Genomic DNA, 23,153 nt, shown 5'->3' on the forward strand with positions numbered 1-23,153 from the left:
TCAAGCCTCACCTTTTCCAATGTGTCCTCATTTTCTCCAACAGGATGCGGAGGGAGATAATTCACTTCTGCTTTCTTTGGCCTTTTCACATTTTTAGCTGGTGCTGCATCGGTTGGTCACTTCCTCTTCAATGTGTTTACTTCTAATTCTGGATATGTATATTTTTGTGATTTCAGCTTGGCACAGAAAATGTGCATCTTGTACTTTAGGCGTTGCTGCCAGCCATACATGCCTGCAAAGGTCCCAGGCTCCTTTAGGCATGGAAACTTTTCAAGAAGGGCTTCAGCCACAGAGGATATTTGCATACTTGAAGGATAGGCCGTGTAAGAAAATACAGCTTTGGCTAAGTCTTGCATTATTGCAGATTTAATACTTGCATCCTGGAAATGTGTTCCAGAGGCATGATATGACTTGTTAGCCTCTGCAAGGATAAGTTCAATGTCACGGGAAAATGTTGGCACTTGAAACTGCACTGGCCATGGAGCAGAACGACATGACTCTGGGAGAAGAATGGTATCTTGTGAATTTGATGGTTCAACGTCATCTGCAATAGAGCTGTACTCTTCACCATCATCCACAGGGTGGGTCTCCAAGGTACTTGGTGTAGAGGACAGTCCTGATTCATCTACTGGATGCAAGTCAAGGGTTATCAAGGGATCTTTTCTTACCAATTTCACAGTGCCCTTGTCTTCCAGGTCGGAAGTAGAATGTAGAGTGAAAAACTGGTTCCCAAAGTCTTTGTCCTCATAGAGTAGTCCAAATTCACCATGTATCTGGAATGTCTCAATGATTTCTGAAACAAGATCTTCCACCTTATTAGGAATTCCTGATGGAAGCGTCAACTTTCGGATATTGTTTTCTTCTATGATGACTCGCAACTGGACGGACATTTCCTTTGGGGTATGTGTTGTCTTCAGCTGTAGGGAGACAGAAAAATAGATTGCATTTTTTATAATTATTATACTTGGCATGATTAATATACGATTGATAAGGCATGAATAATTAAACTGAAAAACCTACTCTGATATACAAATTAAGTGTTTTAGGGACACCATTCGACCATGCAAAGTATTATATGCAGCTAAGGGGTATGCATCCTTCATTTCTGAATGCTGCACGACTTCAATCTCTCCTTTTGGCTCTACTTTGAAGCATCTCAGGTGCTCATGGTACCACCCACTTAGCAACTTCAGAACAAAGACAGGACTTTCATGCACAATGATTATTTGGAGTATTTCTCCGAAGTCAGGCAATCCTCCTGTTGATCCAAAAGGCAACAACATTCCAACACAGTAGTCAGTGCCTAAAATGGTGACTTTGTTTGTCATACTCACAACCGCTTCCCTGGGAAACTTATTTACAAAAGACTCCTTAATGCTGTCCTTTAGAACCTCCACTGCCACTTGAGTCATTCTTGACAAAGAGAGTTTTGGTCTTAGAATGTTAGCATCATGGATGTGGTATGCAATCATTGATTGGTGTTTTCTTGCCATTGTTTTTAGAATGTTTCTGAATGACCCAGTCTGCCTCACAATCCTTTTAAAAAATCGGTGTTTGGCTTCGAATCGCATGGTCCAGAGAAACACAAGTGGTCCAAAAGCAGTTGTGAGCCAAGGATAATGCTCCAGGAAGTGATGTTTCGGTCTCAATTTCTCCTCTGGGAACAAATCCAAATACCTATAACGGTGTTCACTAATCTTGCTTTCCATGTATCCTAGCGTCTCATCTGTGTAAACAGGAGCCATGACAAGCTCAACAACATCTTTCAAGGTCATCAAAACCTGCCATGCTGAGTCCTCTTCTGGCACTTTGTTGCCAATCATAAAAGGTAGCATCCGTAACAAGCACCAGTTTTCATGTGCATTGCCTCCTATACTTTTACATGATGCAAAAGTCAGGGGGATAGCTTGTGGACAGTTCACTTTGTCATTCCATTTGTAAGGAAATCGACGGATTGAAGAGTTAAGTTCAAGAAGAGAGAAGTATTTCTTCTTGATTAACACGTCAAGACACTGTGCAAGTTCAAGAGGAACAATCCCTTCAAGCAAATCATGCAAAGCATCAGGGGGATAACCTGATGTGGCATGAAAGTAACTCAGTTTGGCAGAGATGGGACACTGTCTTTTAACTCCACAATGATGAGCTTCTGCAGTGTCCAACAACGCTGCTTCGACATGGAGTGTATGGCTGGACTTAGTTCGCAGAGGGAACATTCCTGCTCTTACTTCATGTTCCTGGATGTCTGAACTCTTTCCAGTGCAAAAGCGACAATAATGAGAGGAAGAAAAGCTTTCAATAAACCCACCGATGGAGTGAGCGCCAAGATTATCAGCTGCTACGGCAAATACAGTGCCCTTCACCACTTTGCCCAGACTTGGTACAAATATGCCATCATCCTCCAAGCATTTCAAATCTTTAAGCAGTGGCTCCAACATTTTTGGGTATCCATATTGCTTGACATCATCTGCCTTACAAAGAATGGCCAGATAAATGGAACTTAGTGTAGACCGAAGAGTAGCAGGGATGACTGCAAGTACCCAGTACACGCCAGTGACTTTATGCTTCTTGCGTGATGTCCCCAGAGGGTTACATATTTCGAAGTCATCGATGTAGAGAATCAACGGGAGTTTCAGTTCATCTCCAGATAAAAAGCAGTTTTCTTTGTAGAAAGATCCATCATGCAAAGACCTGTACTCTGAAGACACATTGCACGGCCTCCTGTTGTGTAAAATTGTGTCCTGAATGTGTCCATTATTCAAAAGTTGAGACAATAATGGGAGAATCGGAACATACTGTAAGGTTGCATTCTTGCTGCAATCAAGTATGTACTCGACTGGCTCAGTCAGTGAAAGATGCTCCTTCATAAATTGTTCTCTTTTATAGTGTGTACTTAAAGGCCCGTCCAATCCTAAAGCAGCACAGAAAGGGTTAAGCTGGCAAAGATCTTTAACCAGTTCTGAAATGACAGAATCTTCGAAAATGCAGCCATGCCTCTTTAGAGTGTTAAGTATAATGTTTTTTTATAACAGGGCCAGATGCAGACGATGTAAGGAAATTAAGTTCCTCTACTACTTCATCTATGCATGTATTAGACACATTAAAAATGCACTCCAATTTAAGAAGGAGCAAGCCCAGTCTCTTGACAATTGTTTCGCTCAAGTCTTCATCCTCCTTAAGGACAATGCCACAGTAGTTTTCAGTTTCCAGAGAATCGCTTTCTTCATGAATCTGGCTTTGGTGTTCTTGACAAACAATGGTCTTAAAATCTTCCACTGAATGGGGGCTGTGTTTCCTGCTTTTATGACTGTGAAAGGTTGTGTAAACATTTGTTTTGTAATCACAGTCTCGGAAAACACAAGGCACAGTTTCATGCTTTTTAAGATGACCACCCAGGTGCTCAAAATATTGCCTTTCTGTGTGGAAATGGCTTGATTTACACACTATGCATGTGAATGAAAGGAGCTGGCCTGGATTAGATATCTGTGGATGAAATCTGGACAAATGTGTCCGTAACGCACCCCATGTCCTAAAGGTGCATGGGCAATTCGAATGGAGACAGGGTATGGACTGGCTTCGACTAAACTGCCCATGTTGTAATCTGTAGTGTTTTAATAGATCCAATCGTTTGGATGATGTAAAGTTACATATTTTGCACAGCCAATTCATTTCCAATAAGCTAGAACATCCATTGACCCAGTGGTTAGTTTGGGTACCTGAAGTTAATTTGTCTTGATAACTGCTATGAATTCTTCTTTCTTCTTCATATAGATCTTTCTGCAGCAGAAAAAAAATTTGTCAGAAACAGGATATTGAAATTATTAATTATCACACTCCTGTAAAATAAATTGTACATAATTTATATTCATATCCATTTACATTTTTCATATTTTGCTTAATAATTACACCAACTAGAAGTTAGTACAATGTATTTCAAAATCCAAGTTAACTCAAACACATAAATCAATTATAAAAACATTACAACTGTTAGGCCTATGTCACAGATCAGATAAGGAACATAAAAAAAATTACATATTTTCAATCCTTTGCTTTTTGTCATTAGCAGAGCACATGCTAATAGCTGCATATTAATGCTAACCATGTGCTCAGTGGGAGGCTGATTAGCTGTAATGCAAATTTATAAACTTAACACTTAGGCACCAGCACACAGTTAGTAGTTTAACGTTACACAGTATTATTTACAACACAGTAGTAAAAGTCTGACATTTTTGCATTTGAAATACTTAATATAAATTATCACGAATGAAGCACATTGCTCAAACATAGGAATTGGAAGATGCACGCACCTATACAAACAACGATTTTCAAACATAGGCTGATTAACGTTACTTGACAATAAATTTGGATCGTATAAACCCCCAACACACATTTTTTAAACAGACAATAATTTAAAAACGCACGTTAATTATAAATCCGTAAATGATGATAATAATAAAATGGCTTTTATAAATTGATCCCTTCTAACACAAAACTCAATATCAACAGATAAATGCAAGAAAACTTTAACAGTAATTATCTAGCATACCACATCGACAGCTTTACTGCTATTTTTCTGCTCCGAATGCCTTGTCGTCTGTATAGTAACGTTACACCAGCCATCCATTGCGCTCTCTCGTCACTTGCTCAAGTTCAACCACTCATGTGTAACAGTTTCGCTGTTCACGAATTTCAGCCATGTAACATTACAATAATTGAAGCTATATTTCAATCATAAACGTAGATGTTTGCTCGCATTCGCAAGTAACGTTTCTGGAAAATGTATTCAGCTTCCAATCCTAACTTGACTGAAAACAAATTATAACGTGTCGATCTATCACCAGATGGTGCGTCAACAGAGACCGAGAAATGACTATTGTTCTGGTACATTTTACCGTTAAACAACTTAACATTTGCATTCATGATGATGATATCAACAAGTTGAATAAAAACGTACCTGTAGGTTCACCAATAAATGTTCATCCACCGCCAATGACAAGGAAAATGGTGTCTCCCGCGATTCCCGCCTGGATGTTGACGCATGCGCACTTTGCAGTGGCAAAGCTAATATTTAGGGGTAAATTTTACTTATTTTTTTAGGCTTGCAGTTAATACTGTTAAAAAATAGATAGTGTAGGTACAAAGTACCCATTATTTTTAATTTTACTTGCTAACTCATATACTTAAGTAAACTATAACTGATTTTCATGGGTTGTATTTAACACCCTCAAGAGTAATTTTTTACAGTGCATTTTCTCCAGTACCTGCAATAGGTACTGGTGCGAGACCCGATCAAAAGCTTTTTCAAAATCTAAATTTACCACTATTAGGCCAATGTTTCTGTCTCTCGCAAAACAGATGGTGTCTCGGATCAATATCAGACTGTCCGTGATCCTCTTCCCGGGCACAGCACATGCTTGATCCGGGTGGATCACATCCTTTAAAAACAGGGACATGTGTTTAGCTAAAAGCTTGCTAAAAAGTTTGCAATCCAAATTTAAAAGGCTGATTGGTCTCCACGTTTTTAAATCTGTTCTATCTCCTTTTTTATGCAAAAGTGAAACAATTCCTAGTCTAAAACTGTCAGGGAGTCGGTCCAGTCTGTCAAAGTCCTTAAAAACCATTAAAAGTTCTGGTGCTAAAATGTCCCAAAATTTTGAATAAAATTCCACGGGAAGGCCATCACTTCCCGGCGACTTACCAGTTTTAAAATCCTTCATACATTTTGTAAGCTCTAAAAGAGTAAAATCTTGGGTTAAAATAGCACACTCATTATCAATTTTCTTTTCTAAATTTCCCAAAATATTTTCTATGGCTTCCTCTGTTATCTCTTTTTTGTTGTATAAATCTGTATAAAATGTTTCTACTTCTTCTAATATCTCTTCTGTATTTCTTGCTTCCTTCTCCCCCTTTTTTAATTCAGTGATTACCCCTTTATTTGTTAAAATCCTCTTAAAAATGTACCTTGTGCATTTTTCACCTTCCTCCAGATCTTGTTCCTTACTTCTTAAAATCAACTCTTTGTTTCTTTGTTTTTACAAATCAGCCATTTCTTTTTTAACCTCATTTAATTCTTCATTAAAATCAAACCCTCCATTCACAAACTTGAAATACCTTTGCAATCTTTTTTGCAGTCCCAACATGCGTCTCTTTTCTTTGTTCTTTTTTCCAATCCCTTTCTTTCTAAAAAACAGTCTCGTCCGGTGTTTCACCATCTCCCACCACTGTGCACGTGAATCGAAAAAGTCTTGGAGGGTCTGCCATTGACTGAATTGCTCCCTGTAGTCACTAACTATCTCCTCATCCTGCAAAAGGGAGCAATTCAGTTTCCAGATCCCTCCCCCTACCGTCAATTTTGTGGTGAAGGAAATAGTGCAAGACAGCATAACGTGATCGGAAAAGAATAGGGGTGTTAATATAGCATCAGTCGGCGGGCAATCGCGTGCGAAAATGTAGTCAATGCGAGAGGCATTGGTGCCATCACCACTGACCCAGGTGTAGCCCACCTCTCTTGGATGCAAAGTCTTAAAACAGTCAGTTAATTTAAAATCCTTAACTAAACTTTGCATTAAAACTGATGTCTTGTCAAACCTAAAATCTGCCCCCACCCTCTTCCTATCAGTTTTGGCTAAAACGCAGTTAAAATCTCCTCCTACCACTAATGGTACCCTCCCCATCATGTGGGACTGCAGTTCCTCTAAAAGCTCATACCTATCGTTTTTACCTGTAAAACCGTACACATTTAAAACCTTAAAATCTCTATCCAAAAAAGTCATATTCGCTAAAATAGCCCGCCCATCTCTTACCACCGTGCTCCCCTTCACCAGGATGTGAGGGTTATTTATTAAAATCGCCACTCCATCATTTTTGTTAAAATTAGACCCGCTCCATATGGAGGGTCCCGGCGTCCATAACTCCTCCCACCTCCTGTAACTAGATAAAAAGGGTAAGGCACACTCTTGTAGTAAAAAGACATCTGACTTTTGAGATTTTAAAAAGGATAAAATAGTATGTGCTCTGACCATGGACCTCACACTTCTTACATTTATTGTTGAAATTGTGAGGGCCATGGTGAATAAATTAGGTAAAAAAGGCATGAGCTTAAAAAGGAACTAAAACATTTTATTTAAAAGACTACAAAGTTCATTTAAATCAAAAAATCTCTTGTGACACCCGCTCCTCTTTACTAGTGATAATATTGGGTTCAGGAGCGGAGGTGTCCACCGCCTTAGGATCCGCAGAGAAAATCTCTTGCGGCTCCTTTGGCGATGATGTTCTTAGCTGTATTTGCAGAAACAAAACCTCATTCGGGGAGGCTGAGGGCCACACCCTGTCTCCCTCCTCATTACTTGAGCTGGTGGACCTCAACTTTTTCTCCTCTGTTTGACACAAAGGAGACCCCGCAGGTCTTTTCTGCAACTTAGCATAAGGTAACCAATCTAGAGTTATTCCGCCTATACTGCTTGAAGTGTTTTGCTCGGTGTCTAGATCGGGTACAGTTTCCAAAGAGGAGGGGGTCAATTCATCTCACTCTTTCTCCTCTTCACTTTCTTTATCCATTTCCATACTCACGTTTTGCTTTCCTAATTGGATGGGCGGAGTCTCCTCCTCCCGACCGTTACCCGCATCTGACTCCGCCCCTTGACCCGCCCCTTCCGCTCCATCTCGACCAGTCCCTGGGCTTGGTTGGGTATTCAAAATTCCCTCCAAAACCTCAGGGACCGCCTCTTTTTCACTCGTTTGGTTTTTTGTGGCAGCCATTTTTGCTTTTAATATGTTGGCAAAGGATTTAGGGCAGTCTCTGTAGAGATGGTTGGATTCACCACAAAGATTGCACTTTCTGCCATTGGTACATTCTTCATAGATGTGCCCAATTTCTTACCACAAACTGTTTCCTGACATGCCTCTATGAGGTGCCCAAACCGGCTTCATTTACGGCACAGTTTGGGCATCCCCTGATAATGAATGTAGCCTCTGTTTTCTCCCAGCACAATCATAGAAGGAATCTGACTTAATCCCTGGAAGCCGTGTGGATCCTCCCATTGTTTAATGGGAACTCTCCACGTGCCATTCCAGATGCCGTCCTCGTCTAAAACCTTGACTGGCTGGCCCCGAACAGAGCAAAATCTCGCCAACCATATCGCTATGTCATCTCCACTCACAGTTTCATTAAACATTCGAACAATTACCACTTTCAGGGAATTGTCTGTCAGTTTTTCAACTGTGAACATGGAGAGACTGGCTTTTACCGCTTCAAAACGAGACCAGAAAACATTTAGCAGTGCAGCGCTTTTAAACCTCAAATCAAAACCACGGTTCTGGAGAAGAGTCAATAAGCAATTTACATCATTTGCTGAAAATCCTAAAACCTTTTGTACGAGTTTCCGTGAGAAATCAAGTCTGGACATCACCATTAACGTTCCATCATCATTTTTTTTAAATATAAAATGCACGCTGTGGTGCCTCCGCACGCCGGCACGAGCAGCCGACATGGTGGAGGCTGCAGCCTAGCTGTAGCTGTCTCCATTTTGTTTGGTTGTCCTTTTTTTTCGATTCGTATTGATTTTGTTGTCGCTTACAGCGTCACCTAGTGGCCTGTCGCCGCGCCCTTTTTCACCTGGCCTCTGATTGAGCCCCTGCACAGGTGTGCCGATTTGGGTGAAGGGATATCACTCCTTCCTGGAGTTATAGCCATTCGAGCCACCTGAGACGCGCCACCTTAGCACGTTTTGAGGTCCCCTCGCCAAGGTGAATGGAAATTTTTTTTTTTGGATGATTATTGACAGTCAGACTCCAGAGAAGCTTTCTGTGCTGATTTGGGTGGGACTTGGCCAAATACCTGGCGCTAGGTTGCAAAAGAAGGTTTTCGACAAAATCCAAAATACCCGAAAATTTCGTCAGAAACTCGAGCCAAGGATTCTGATGACATAAGGCACGTGGCTCTGCGACGAACCGTTTGGGAGTTATGAGCGATGCCATACTTTCTGTCAGGCCAATCGGGATAAGGCCCGGTGACGTTGTAGACAGGGGAGGGTACTACCATCCCCCAGCGTTTTTAGGTCTCCCAGACTTACCAAAGCCGAGATGGGCATCGCCGTGTCCGGCTTCCTCCCTGCTGCGTCTTAGCAGCATTGCTTCTCGGCCTTTTGGCTAAGATCACGTGGTCTGGTCGGACGGTTGAGACTGCGATCATCTCTAGGTGGACCTTTAGGCTCGTGTGTGGCTTGTGGCACGAGTCCTCTATCCTCCAAGAGGTAAATTGACAAGCGGCTTTTAATTGGAGACGACTCGCTTTGCGGAGAATCTACTTGTTTTTAAGGTAAGAAGGTTTTATCTAATTTATTTAGTTAATTTACTGTTTGTTTTAGCCACTGCGTGCTGGTGGTGCCGGAATGCGGAGGCACCACAGCGTGCGTTTTATATTCAAGGAGGTCGATGGAAAGCTTCTGGGTATGTCCCGCATGGACTTTTCCAGAAAGCTTGTTCAAAAGACCTTACATTTTAAGCCTGAAGACCTGAATTGTTTGATGACTCTGCCTCTGAACAAAGGTTTTGATTTGAGTTTTAAGACTGCTTCCCTGCTAAGTGAGTTTTGGCAAAGGTTTGAATCTGTTAAATCCCAGTTCTCTATGTTTATGGTGGAGAAACTTTCTGACAACACACTTAAAACTGTGATTGTCAGAATGTTCAATGAAACTGTGACTGGTGAAGATATATGTGTGTGGCTGGGTAGATTGTGCACTGTTCGAGGCCAGCCAGTCAAGGTGCTAGATGAAGATGGTATCTGGACATGCTCCTGGCGAATCCCCATTAAACAATGGGAGGACGCTGGGGGCTACCAGGGCCTGAAACATCTGCCCTCCATGATTGTGCTTGGAGAGAACAGAGGCTACATTCATTACCAGGGTATGCCTAAGTTATGTCGGAAATGTGGGAAATTTGGTCACTTAGCCGTTTAATGCCAAGAATTAGTTTGTGGGAAGTGCAAAGAAATTGGTCACGGTTTTGAACAATGTACCAATGGCAGGCGGTGCAATCTTTGTGGAGATTCAAACCACCTCTACAGAGATTGCCCTAAAAGTTTTGCTCCCTGAGGTTTTGGCGGGAATTTCAAATTCCCAGCCAGCCTCAGGGATTGGGCAGGAAGGAGGAAGTGGGGCGGCCATAGGGGCGGAGTCAGATATTGAAATGGAAAAAGGCACGGAAGGAGAAGTGAGCGAGGAAGAAACAAGCTCCTCCCTACAAACGGTTTCAGAGTTGGTACAGGAATCCAGTGGGAGTGAATTTGAGTGTTCACTCCCAAATGCTCAAGTGCAAAAAAGACCTGCGGGATCTCCTCTGGTGGAAACCGAGGAGAAAAAAGCTAGGGCAGCACAGCTGCTTGATAGTTCCGATTTGGAAGATCAAGAACGCATGTGGCCCCTAGAGTCCCCAAATGAGGTATCTTTTTTGCACATCAAGCTAAGAACATCGTCGCCTAGGGAGTTACAAGAGGGTTTCTCTGTAGCACCCGAGGCGTCGAGCACCTGTTCTCCAGGACCCAGTTCTATCTGGGAGAAAGGAAGGGCAGGTGAAACAAGATAAAACATGATTTTAAGTATATTTTTGTAGTCTTTTTGTCTTCTGTTTAAATGTCTCATACTGTTTTAACCATACTGCTCATGGCCCTCACTATCTCTTCCATTAATGTAAGAAGTGTGAGGTCCACCTTACGAGCACAGAGCATTTTATCCTTTTTAAAGTGTCAGATTTGTTTTTACTGCAAGAGTGTGCTCTGCCCTTTTTAAATAGTTACAGAAAGTTGGAGGAGATGTGGACCATGGGGCCCTCAATATGGAGTGGCTCCAACTTCAACAAGAATGACGGTGTCGCTATTTTAATCAACAATTCAAACATCACGGTGAAGGATAGCACTGTGGTGAGGGAAGGGCGGGCTCTTTTAGCAAACCTGACTTTTTTAGGGAGAGATTTTAAGGTTCTTAATGTGTATGGTTTTACAGAAAAAAATGACACACATGAGCTTTTAGAAGACCTGCAGCCCCACATGTTAGGCAGGGCTCCCCTAATAGTAGCAGGGGATTTTAACTGTGTTTTATCCAAAACAGATAGGAAGAGAGTAGGAGAAGATTTTAAGGTCGATAAGACATCGGTTTTATTGCTAAATTTAGTCAAGGATTTTAAGTTAGTTGACTGTTTTAAACAACTGCATCAAAGAGAGGAGGGCTTCACCTGGTTCAGTGGTGATGGCACCAGAGCCTCTCGAATTGACTATGTTTTTACAAGGGACTGCCCGCCAACCGATGCAACATTGACCCCTCCCTTTTTTCTGATCACATGATGCTGTCTTGCACCCTTTCACTTTCCATGGGTGTGACGGTAGGAGGAGGGCTGTGGAAGCTGAACTGTTCCCTATTAAAGGATGAAGAAGTGGTTAGAGAGTATAGGGAGCAGTTCAGCCAATGGCAGACCCTCCAAGACTTTTATGATACACGTGCACAGTGGTGGAAAGTGGTTAAGGATCCGACAAGACAGTTTTTAAGAAATATAGGGAAAAGGAAAAAGAACAGGGAAAGAAGACACATGATGGGGCTGCAAAAAAAAAACTGCAGAGATATTTTAACCTTTTAAACAGTGGATTGGATTTTACAGAAGAGATAAAAGAAGTCAAGAAAGAAATGTCAGTTTTATTCGAAGTTCAGAGTAGGGGTGTTATTTTAAGATTTAAAGAAAGAGAAATAGAAGAAGGGAAGAAATGCACAAGATACTTTTTTTAAAAAAATATTACACTGGGTGGGTCAATCTCTGCTTTGAAGACTTTTACCGGGAGGGAAGCAAGCGGCACAAAAGAGATTTTAAATGAAACTGAAAACTTTTATAATAATTTATATAGTGCAAAAGAGGCTCATAATGGGGTTTTAGAGGAAGTTTTAACCTTTTTAAATAAAAAGGTAAAGAGCCCAGATGTGCTTTTATCCCAGGATTTTACAGTTTTAGAAATTCAGAAAGCTTTAAAACATTTTAAAAAAGGGAAGTCCCCTGGCATTGACAGACTTCCCTTTGAATTTTATCTGACTTTCTGGGACATTTTAGCACACAAACTGTTGACCGTTTTTAAAGAATTTGAGACTCTTGACAGACTTCCAGACAGCTTTAGAGTAGGGATAGTTACACTATTACACAAAAAAGGAGACAACACTGACTTGAAAAACTGGCTACCAATCACGCTTTTAAATTTCGATTATAAACTTTTTAGTAAGATTTTAGCGACACGCATTTTGACTGTTTTAGAGGACGTGATCCACCCGGATCAAGCTTGTGCTGTGCCTGGAAGAAAGATAACAGACAACCTAGTGCTGATTAGAGACGCCATCTCTTATGCGGGAGACAGAAATATTCGGTTAGTAGTCCTAAATTTAGATTTTGATAAAGCTTGTGATCGAGTCTCGCACCAGTAATTCTGCCAGGTATTGGAGAAAATAGGGTTTCCAGAGAGGTTTATAGCCTGGGTGGGACTGCTGTACAAGAGAATAGTCAGCAAAATTCTAATAAATGGGCATCTTTCCAAAGCTGTGAATATACACAGTGGTGTCCGTCAGGGATGTCCTTTATCTCCTCTTCTGTATGTGTCTTGCATCGAGCCACTGGCACAGATCTTGAGAAGGGACAAATGGATCAAAGGACTGGACGTTCCTGGGATGGGTGGACTGACGGCGACCTGTGCTTTATACATGGACGACATAACTCTTTTAGCCACGGACATTTTATCAATACGAAGAGCACTGGACTTGACTGACTGGTACGGTCGGGCCTTGGGCGCCAAACTTCTCTGGAGTCTGACTGTCTGAGGCCCAGCTCTTCGGGCGTGGGGAGACGTGGACACAGGAGGACTTGATTTGGTTTTTAAAGACAACGATTTTAAGATTTTAGGCGTTAAATTTGATAAAGACGGAGGTGGACCCTAAAGAGAGCAGCCCGAAAAATGGAGCGCAGCTGGAGGAAAACAAAACTAGAGGTATTTTGTATTGCTTGGCGGGAAAGTAACATATCCTACAGAAAAGTATTAAAAACTGTTAGATCTGATTACTTTTCTTCTCTTTTAGAAGAAAACAAACATAACCCCAGGTATTTATTCAATACAGTGGCTAAATTAACGAAAAATAAAGCCTCAGCAAGTGTTGACATTTCCCAACACCACAGCAGTAATGACTTTATGAACTACTTTACTTCTAAAATCGATACTATTAGAGATAAAATTGCAACCATTCAGCCATCAGCTACATTATCACATCAGACAGTGCACTATAGACCCCCTGAGGAACAGTTCCACTCATTCTCTACTATAGGAGAGGAAGAATTGTATAAACTTTTTAAATCGTCTACACCAACAACATGTATGTTAGACCCTATACCATCTAAGTTCCTAAAAGAGGTGCTTCCAGAAGTCATAGGTCCTTTTCTGACTATTATTAATTCCTCATTGTAATTAGGATATGTCCCCAAAACCTTCAAACTGGCTGTTATTAAGCCTCTCATAAAAAAAAACACAACTTGACCCCAAAGAACTAGTTAATTATAGACCAATCTCAAATCTCCCTTTTCTGTCCAAGATACTAGAAAAGGTGGTATCCTCACAATTATATTCCTTCTTAGAGAAAAATGGTATATGTGAGTATTTCCAGTCAGGATTTAGACCGTATCATAGTACTGAGACTGCTCTCCTTAGAGTTACAAATGATCTGCTCTTATCATCTGATCGTGGGTGTATCTCTCTATTAGTTTTATTGGATCTTAGTGCTGCGTTTGACACAATTAACCACAGCATTCTTTTGCATAGACTTGAACACTTTGTTGGCATCAGTGGAAGTGCATTAGCATGGTTTAAATCGTACTTATATGAACGTCATCAGTTCGTAGCAGTGAATGAAGATGTATCATATCGATCACAAGTGCAGTATCGAGTAACTCAAGGCTCAGTACTAGGGCCGCTACTCTTCACGCTTTATATGTTACCCTTGGGAGATATCATCAGGAAACATGGTTAGCTTTCACTGTTATGCTGATCATACTCAGCTCTATATTTCTTCGCGGCCCGGTGAAACACACCAATTGGAAAAACTAATGGAATGCATAGTCAATATAAAAAAATGGATGACAAGTAATTTCTTACTGCTAAATTCAGAAAAAACAGAGGTGTTAATTATAGGACCTAAAAACTCGGCTTATAATAACCTAGAACACTGTCTAAGACTTGATTATTGCTCTGTCAATTCTTCGTCATCAGTTAGGAACCTAGGTGTGCTATTTGATTGCAATCTTTCCTTAGAAAGCCATGTTTCTAGCATTTGTAAAACTGCTTTTTTCCATCTCAAAAATATATCTAAATTACGTCCTATGCTCTCAATGTCAAATGCAGAAATGTTAATTCATGCATTTATGACTTCAAGGTTAGATTATTGGAATGATTTATTGGGTGGTTGTTCTGCACTCTTAGTAAACAAACTACAGCTAGTCCAAAATGCAGCAGCAAGAGCTCTTACTAGAACCAGGAAGTATGACCATATTAGCCCGGTCCTGTCATCGCTGCACTGGCTCCCTATCAAACATCGTATAGATTTTAAAATATTGCTTATTACTTATAAAGCCCTGAATGGTTTAGCACCTCAGTATTTGAATGAGCTCTTTTTACATTATAATCCTCTACGTCCGCTACGTTCTCAAAACTCAGGCAATTTGATAATACCTAGAATATCAAAATCAACTGCGGATGGCAGATCCTTTTCCTATTTGGTGCATAAACTCTGGAATAACCTACCTAACATTGTTCGGGAGGCAGACATACTCTTGCAGTTTATATCTAGATTAAAGACCCATCTCTTTAACCTGGCTTACACATAACATACTAATATGCTTTTAATATCCATATCCATTAAAGGATTTTTAGGCTGCATTAATTAGATAAACCGGAACCGGAAACACTTCACATAACACCCTATGTACTTGAGTGAAATGAGTGAAGTGACATTCAGCCAAGTATGGTGACCCATACTCAGAATTTGTGCTCTGCATTTAACCCATCCGAAGTGCACACACACAGAGCAGTGAAGACACACACACTGTGAACACACACCCGGAGCAGTGGGCAGCCATTTATGCTGCGGCGCCCGGGGAGCAGTTGGGGGTTCGGTGCCTTGCTCAAGGGCACCTAAGTCATGCTATTGAAGGTTGAGAGATACCACGACTTAGGTGCCCTTGATCAAGGCACCGAACCCCCAACTGCTCCCCGGGCGCCGCACATCATCAGAAGAATGGCATCTACGCTAATATTTTTCTGTTTCTCTCTTGTTCCGAGGTCAACGTGGCCACCAGATCCAGTCTGTATCCAGATCATAGGGTCACTGCAGTCACCCGGATCCAGTACGTATTCAGACATGATGGTGGATCAGCACCTAGAAAGGACCTCTACTGCCCTGAAAGACAGCGGAGACCAGGACAACTAGAGCCCCAGATACAGATCCCCTGTAAAGACCTTGTCTCAGAGGAGCACCAGGACAAGACCACAGATGATTCTTCTGCACAATCTGACTCTGCTGCAGCCTGGAATTGAACTACTGGTTTTGTCTGGTCAGAGGAGAACTGGCCCCCCAACTGAGCCTGGTTTCTCCCAAGGTTTTTTTCTCCATTCTGTCACCGATGGAGTTTTGGTTCCTTGCCGCTGTCGCCTCTGGCTTGCTTAGTTGGGGTCACTTCATCTACAGCGATATCATTGACTTTATTGGAAATAAATGCACAGACACTATTTAACTGAACAGAGATGACATAACTGAATTCAATGATGAACTGCCTTTAACTATCATTTTGCATTATTAAGACACTGTTTTCCAAATGAATGTTGTTCAGTGCTTAGACGCAATGTATTTTGTTTAAAGCGCTATATAAATAAAGGTGATTGATTGATCAAATATTAAACTGATAAGAACAGATTTTTTTATTTGTTTTATTTCACCAATCCATTCATTATAACAGTCTGGAAAACATTACAACAAAAAAATTACATTTCTTTGCAATTTACTTATACACACTGATCAGATAAAAAGGTTATACACCAAAAGAATAGAAAAAACCCAGAACAAAACAACAAAAAAACACCCAAAAGGTAACATAACATGAAATCCTTATTCCCTTTACCCCACTCTTGATAACAATCCCCATATCCTTCTGGTTTCTTCCTCTCCATAAAACTCTTTAAACATTTTTACCTCAATTGATATTTTCCCAAGTAAACTACAAAATAACCTTTCTGGAAACATACGAGGCTACTGCTTTTTCAAGCATGTTGTTCTCCACTCCAACAAAATGTATTTAGCTTCTGAAATTACCACCCACACCACTCTCCTGCGATCTTTTTCCAAATCCTTTAAACCCTCACCCTTCACTACTAGCTCTCTCTTAATAGAAGGCCCCCTCCAATCTTTCCAACACAACTTTACAGAACGCCAGAGAGCGGCAGCTCCCAAACAAGACCACAAACTGTGCTCAGTTGTTTCCTCCTGTCCACAGCCCACTGGACACAAAGGTGACCTTCCCTGCCCATGTCTGTAGAGACGCTCTCTTACAGGCAGCCGGCCTAAAACTGTCACCCAGTTCAGATCCTTGCACAATCCACCCCATCGTGCAGAGTAGCCTTCTCTGCCCCTTCAACCAACTCATCCCTTAGTCTGCAGTACAGTTTTCTATGGTCTAAAATCACTGAGAGCTCTAAACACCAGGATTTTTTTTTTACCACAAGATCCACCACTTTCTGGTATTGTTCTGGCCTTTCCATTGACCAAGGCATCGTTCCATTCCATGGAATCATGGACCTCAATGGAAACCCCAACCAAAACCTGACAAGGCACCCTGCCTTGTGCACTACAGTCTGGGGTCAAAGGACCTGTTGCAAAGGATGAAAAAAGGGCCTCAGTTTTTAAAGGTATGCAAGGCACACCTCTAACCCCTTTTTTAGGTGACGGTACATCTGGGTTTTGGTTACCAACTCTGTACCATTCCTCCAGAGGAAGGAGAAAACCAACCTCTCCAGTTTCCTACCATGCCAAAAAGGAATTGGGAATATGTACGCCAGGTGGTTCAGGCTAGGGAGGAGATCAGCCTTCACCACCTCCATCCTACCCCAGAGTGACAGCCCCCTTGCATTCCACCTAGCTACCTTTGCCTGTACAACTTTAAACATAGCCCCCCAATTCTCTTGTGCACTATTTCTCCTGAAAAAATGAATGCCCAGAATCTTCATTCCATCAGGACACAGGCTGTATCCACCTGGCACAATTGTTCTCCCTGCTCACTTTCCTACAAACATTGCAGAAGATTTACTCATATTTACCCGAGCTCCTGAGACCTCACAAAACCACTGCAGGATCCTGTCTGCCACCAAAAAATCCATCTCGGAAGTCAGGAAAAGTGTCATATCATCAGCATATGCTGCCACCTTTGCACTTATCCCCCTACCACCAAGCAAATGAACACCCGTCAAGGACGGGGCCGCTCGTAATGCCACCACAAGGGGCTCCAGTGACAGAATGTAGAACAGGGGGGACAAGGGGCATCCCTGCCTAACCCCTCCCTGCTGCTTGACTAACTCTGAGTAAAATCCATTCATCCCAACTCTACAGCAACTTTACCCAGGCCCTGAAAACTGGACCAAACCTTAATCGCTCCAGGACTGACATTATAAAGGCATGATTTACCCTATCAAATATCTTCTCCTGGTTCAAACTTAAGATAGCTAAAGGTAGCTGCCGTTGTTCTTCCCAGCTGATGATGTCCCCCACCAAGGGTAGATTCAACCTACTTGACCTGCCTGGCACCCCAAAAGTCTGATCTGGCTGAACCACTGTTCCAACCACTCTTTTAAGCCTTTCAGTTATGACCTTTGCTAATATTTTATAATCCGTTGAGAGTAGAGTTATTGGCCTCCAATTTGCTAGGTCCTCCTTCTTCCCTTTCTTATAGAAGAGAGTCACAAGACCTGTCCTCATAGTAACCGGCAGTTCGCCCTTATTCAGGCTCTCCTGATATACCTTGACCAGCTCTGCCCCTATCAAAGGCCAAAAGGCTCTATAAAACTTCTAGAAGGCCATCATTTCGAGGAGCCGTTTCCTTTTTGAATGAGTACACATCTGACTCTACCTCCTGAAGAGTTAAAGATTTCTCCAACACAACACTCTCCTCTTCGTCCAAAACATCCCACCAAGCTGCTTGTGAATCAAACAGACCCCTCAGGTTTTTCCAACCGACTATCAACCTTTGAAGTACTTCATAAAAAGTTATATCTTTTAAATAGGAGGTATTGAATCTCCAGACTCCCCTGCCTCTCTTCAAACCCCCTACCTCTACCCCAACTCCCACCAAACAGTGGTCTGTGCACCACATAGGCTGTTGGATGTAATTTATGAACTTCATATTGTTTCCCCTCCCCTTTCCCTTTCTTGTGAGTACCTCAGCCCATTCCCCCACTTGTTTGTCATCCTGCCCCTCGTCCTTCCTCTCCTCTAACCCTCCCCTCCCAGGTTTTCCCAAAACCACATGGCCCTTTTAAAAAATTCTCTCCTCTTTTTCTCCACATCTGTTTTCCCTTTCAGCCTCCACTTCCACCCTCCCTTGAACCATTTTCTCCCAGTCCTGAACAGGAGCTAGGTCCTGTAAAAGAGATGAGCTTAAAAGTCCTACCCTACTACACTTGTGCTCCCTTTCCTGGCTCTCGGTGTCCTCAGTGAGCCGCCGTCGACGCTGTCCTTGTACTACCTCCATCGGTTCCCTTGATACATCGTCCAGCTGAGGCCGATTCTCTCCTCCTACTGAGGCAGACTGCTCTTCCCTTAAGTCCATGGGCCTAGTTGTCAGATCTTTCTGAGACTCGGAGATCCTGGATAACACCTCTTTCACATCTATCTCTGACCATTCCTGGGATGGCGCCAGTTGTTGCACGCTTTCCTCATCTCTCCCTTCCTCCCTGGAATTGCCCGGTATTTCACCCTTACAACATTTTTTTTTTCTCTTGCCCCCTGATCTGCACTCGAAGGTCCTGCTTCCTGGCCTTTCACTATTTCACCACCTGCACCCACTCCTGAAGGCCCTGCCTCTTGACTTTCCCCTCCGCCTGGAACACTCGTTAGTAGACCTTCAAAATCAGCCTGCAGACCTTGTCCCTCCTTGAATAAGCTGGCATATGTTTTCTGTCTGCTAGGGCATACCCGGAACAGATGATCTCCTCCTCCACATAAACTGCATGTTTTTGGTTCTGGACAAGCTGATGCAACGTGCTCTGCAGATCCACAAAAGCGACATCTCTTCCCTGTGCAGTCTGCTTTCACATGGCCCTGTGCACCACACCTCCTGCAGTACACTGGTTGACCTGGATAGTGCAAAAGCCCTTGTTTGATCCAGTGAAGACCCAGGTGGATGAACTAAACCACCTGGCGACGCTGTGTCTGTATGCAGCTTAACGAGGTATCTTCTCTTTCCAGTCCATATACCAAACTGGTCCTTCAAACGTTCACCTCCTTTCACCGTATCACAGTAGCTGGCTAAGAATGTTAGAACATCACCATCTTCCACAAAAGGATTGTACAGGTAGATCGTTAGTGGCAGAAAATCCGGAGCAAAGGCAGGTAAGAGGTGCAGGCCGGTTAAGCACTGGTGATACTTTTTCTTCTCCCATGATTCATAGAATGCCACGCAGTCTCTCAGTTGAAAAAAAGTCAAATCGATAAAGCCAGAGCTTGAAAAATCTTGCAAACAAAAAATCAAACATGCCGAAACACCGAAAAACTTCTCTCAGTAGCTCAGTAACCACAAACTATCTTCCAAATATTCTCTTAACGTCAGCAGCTGCATCCACCTTGACTTTGTAAATGAACAGTATTCTTCAGCTGCACCACCATGGTCGGCAAAGGTGCATCCTCTCTTGTTGGATCCATCTGGGTCGATCACACTTGATTTTAGCCAAAGGGCCGAGAAGCAATGTTGATTTGATGCAGCGGTCGGAGGATGCCCATCTCGGCTTTGGTAAGTCTGAGAGACCTGAAACGCTGTGGAATGGTAGTACCCTCCCCCATCTGCAACGTCACCAGGCCTCGCCCCGATCGGCCTGAGAGTAGGGCATCGCTCGTAACTCCCAAACAGTTCGTCGCAGAGCCACGTGCTTGGCTCTAGCCAAACAAGACACAGGTTTCAGATTGGCTCGTCGCTCTGACAAAATTTTTGTGTGTTTTGGATATTGTCGAAAACCTTCTTTTGCAAACTAGCAGCAGGTATTTGGCCCAGTCCCACCCAAATCAGCACAGAATGCTCCTCTGGAGTCTGACTGTCAAAAATCATCCAAAAAAAGAAATTTCCATTCACCTTGGCGAGGGAACCTCAAAACGTGCTAAGGTGGTGTGGCCGAGGTGGCTCAAATGGCTATAACTCCAGGAAGGAATGAGACTCCTTCACCCAAATCGGCACACCTGTGCAAGGGCTCAGTCAGCGGTCAGGTGAAAAAGGGTGCTGTGAAAGGCCACTAGTTGGCACTGTAAGTGTAAAAAAACTAATATATTTTGAAAAAACACAATCAAAAACAAACATGGAGACAGCTACAGCTAGGCTGTACATCACCTCGTCAGTGAAAGACTCCGAGTCCTCAGGTGGGAGCATCGTTAGTGGAAGAGTCCAACACCTCAGCGGGGTGCCTCAGAAGAGAGTCCGCAATAAACCACAGGACCTGCAAAGGCAGACCTCATTACTTGCTCTGCTATTCGTCACAATAAATGGCATTCCCCAAAAAGGGAAAGCACACACCGTTCCTGGAGACACTGCAATACCAGGCCAATGCGTGGAGTGGACAGAGCAAGCCCCGACTCCAGCTCCGTGATCTAAAAATCCATTTAATATGTAGTCCCCGGATGGGGGATGTATCAGATAAACTGATAAGAACAGATTTTCTTTCGAAAAGGTTTTATTGTCACCTTTACATTTTTCCCATTTGCATTTTTACTTTTCCACACACATTTTTTATTTTCAAGCACACAATAAAACAAGCAATATAATATATAATAAATACACATGGTAAAATGAAAGAAACAATCATTGTTAAAAAGCATTTGATTAAAACCACAGTGTTTTGCTTGTTTTTAAAAGTCCATGTTTGAGGTGTGTTTAAAAGGTGCGATCGTTTTCAAAAGTAAAATACAAATTAAAAAAGCATACAAGCCTCATATATATATGTTAATAAAACCAATTTCATTGATAAAACACAATAAAAACACCAATTAAAAATCATCTGTTGTTTAAGACTGGGGGTGAGTCCTTATCAAGTGGGTCTTCAGAACAGGGACATGAGATGCTACTTTATAGGCTCAGCGGAGATCCCCTCTCCTACGGCCCACTGTTCCCTTAGCCAGAGTGGTGAGGGTGCATCTACAGGCAGCCAGGGTCGGTGCCTGCTGGGACCCTCTCTGTGCGACCCCGGCCCCCTCTTCCGAATATCATCGTCCGGTACCCCTGCAGCCCTGACCGGGAGGATCTCATGAGCCACCATCCATGATAAATCCTTTTGCCTGTTCTGGAGAGCGGGGTGGGCAGCGTTCCTCCAAACTTGTTTGGCCTCACCTAGTGTGAGGCCTGGAACTTGACTCACCAGTTCCAAGTCCTGCACAAGAGAAACACGTTTTTGTCGAGTTTGTGAATTCTTGTTGGATGGGGTCACAGCATATGTTATGTGGAGGGTGGTGAAGCGGCTGCATAAAAACAGGTGGGGGTCTGGGAGGCCTTTTCCGCCATTTTCCGGTCTCTTTTCGACCACATCCCTCTTCAATCTTTCCCACTTGGACCCCCACAGGAAATAAAACTGCCCTCTCTAGGTCCATCAGGAATTCCTTAGATGGGATAAAAACAGAACAAACAAGTAACATTAAAGGTAAAATAACAGATTTAAAAATTAAAATTTTACCTTCAATTGTCAACTGTCTTAGTCCCCAAAACCCCACTCTTATCCTAGCTTTCCCTAGCAAGTCAGTCCAGTTTTCTCGTCCACTTCCGTCTTTAGCAAATTTAACGCCTAAAATCTTAAAATCGTTGTCTTTAAAAACCAAATCAAGTCCTCCTGTGTCCACGTCTCCCCACGGCCTGAAGAGCTGGGCCTCGGACTTGTTTCTATTGAGTTTGGCGCCTGAGGCCCGAACGTACCAGTCAGTCAGGTCCAGTGCTCTTCGTATGGATAAAACGTCCATGGCTAAAAGAGTTACGTTGTCCATGTATAAAGCACAGGTCGCTGATGCGATACTTGATCAAATGCTTTTTCAAAATCTAAATTTAGGACTACTAGCCGAATATTTCTGTCTCTCGCGTAACAGATGGCACCTTTAATCAGCACTAAGTTATCTGTTATCTTTCTTCCGGGCACAGCACAAGCTTGATCCGAGTGGGTCACATCCTCTAAAACAGTCGACATGCCTGTCACTAAAATCTTACTAAAAAGTTTACTATCGAAATTTAAAAGCGTGATTAGTTGCCAGTTGTCAGTCTTGTCTCCTTTTCTGTGTAATAGTGAAACTATCCTTACTCTAAAGCTGTCAGGGAGTCTGTCATGAGTCTCAAATTCTTTAAAAACTGTCAACAGTTTGTGTGATAAAATGTCCCAGAAAATCAGATATAATTCAAAGGGAAGTCCATCAATGCCAGGGGACTTCCCCTTTTTAAAATCTTTTAAAGCTTTTTGAATTTCTAAAACTGTAGAATCCTGGGATAAAAGCACATCTGGGCTCTTTACCTTTTTATTTAAAAAGGTTCAAACTTCCTCTAAAACCCCACTGTGAGCCTCTTTTGCACTATATAAGTTATTATAAAAGTTTTCAGTTTCCTTTAAAATCTCTTCTGTGCCGTTACTTCTTTACATCTTAAAATTACACCCCTACTCTGAACTTCAAATAAAACTGACATTTATTCTTTGACTTCTTTAATCTCTTCTGTAAAATCCAATCCACCGTTTAAAAGGTTAAAACATCTCTGCAGTTTTTTCTGCAGCCCCATCATGCATCTTCTTTCCATGTTCTTTTCCCTTTTTCCTATATTTCTAAAAAAACTGTCCTGTCCTTTGTTTAACCATTTACCACCATTGTGCTCGTGAG

General features: G+C 42.3%; 1 protein-coding gene and 1 pseudogene across 1 annotated transcript; both read right to left on the bottom strand.

Moving 5' to 3' along the window:
• Positions 1-116: 116 nt before the first annotated feature.
• On the bottom strand, positions 117-5,010 carry LOC128011640 (uncharacterized). The gene is made up of 3 exons (XM_052594285.1): positions 4,952-5,010; positions 1,923-3,774; positions 117-917 (listed from the first exon to the last, which is right to left on the bottom strand). Exons 2-3 carry the CDS (start codon positions 2,862-2,864, stop codon positions 117-119), a joined length of 1,743 nt encoding a protein of 580 aa, XP_052450245.1. The 5' UTR covers positions 2,865-3,774; positions 4,952-5,010.
• A 15,805-nt stretch (positions 5,011-20,815) lies between these two features.
• On the bottom strand, positions 20,816-20,984 carry LOC128012688 (uncharacterized; annotated as a pseudogene).
• Positions 20,985-23,153: the final 2,169 nt, after the last annotated feature.

Source organism: Carassius gibelio, chromosome B23 (assembly GCF_023724105.1).
Source record: "Carassius gibelio isolate Cgi1373 ecotype wild population from Czech Republic chromosome B23, carGib1.2-hapl.c, whole genome shotgun sequence".
NCBI classification, from domain to species: Eukaryota; Metazoa; Chordata; class Actinopteri; order Cypriniformes; family Cyprinidae; genus Carassius; species Carassius gibelio.

Coding starts and splice junctions, on each gene's coding strand:
- LOC128011640 (XM_052594285.1), bottom strand. CDS start 2,864: ATGAAGGAGCATCTTTCACTGACTGAGCCAGTCGAGTACATACTTGAT. Junction 918..1,922: donor CTTACAAATGGAATGACAAA/GTGAACTGTCCA, acceptor GTCTCCCTACAG/CTGAAGACAACACATACCCC.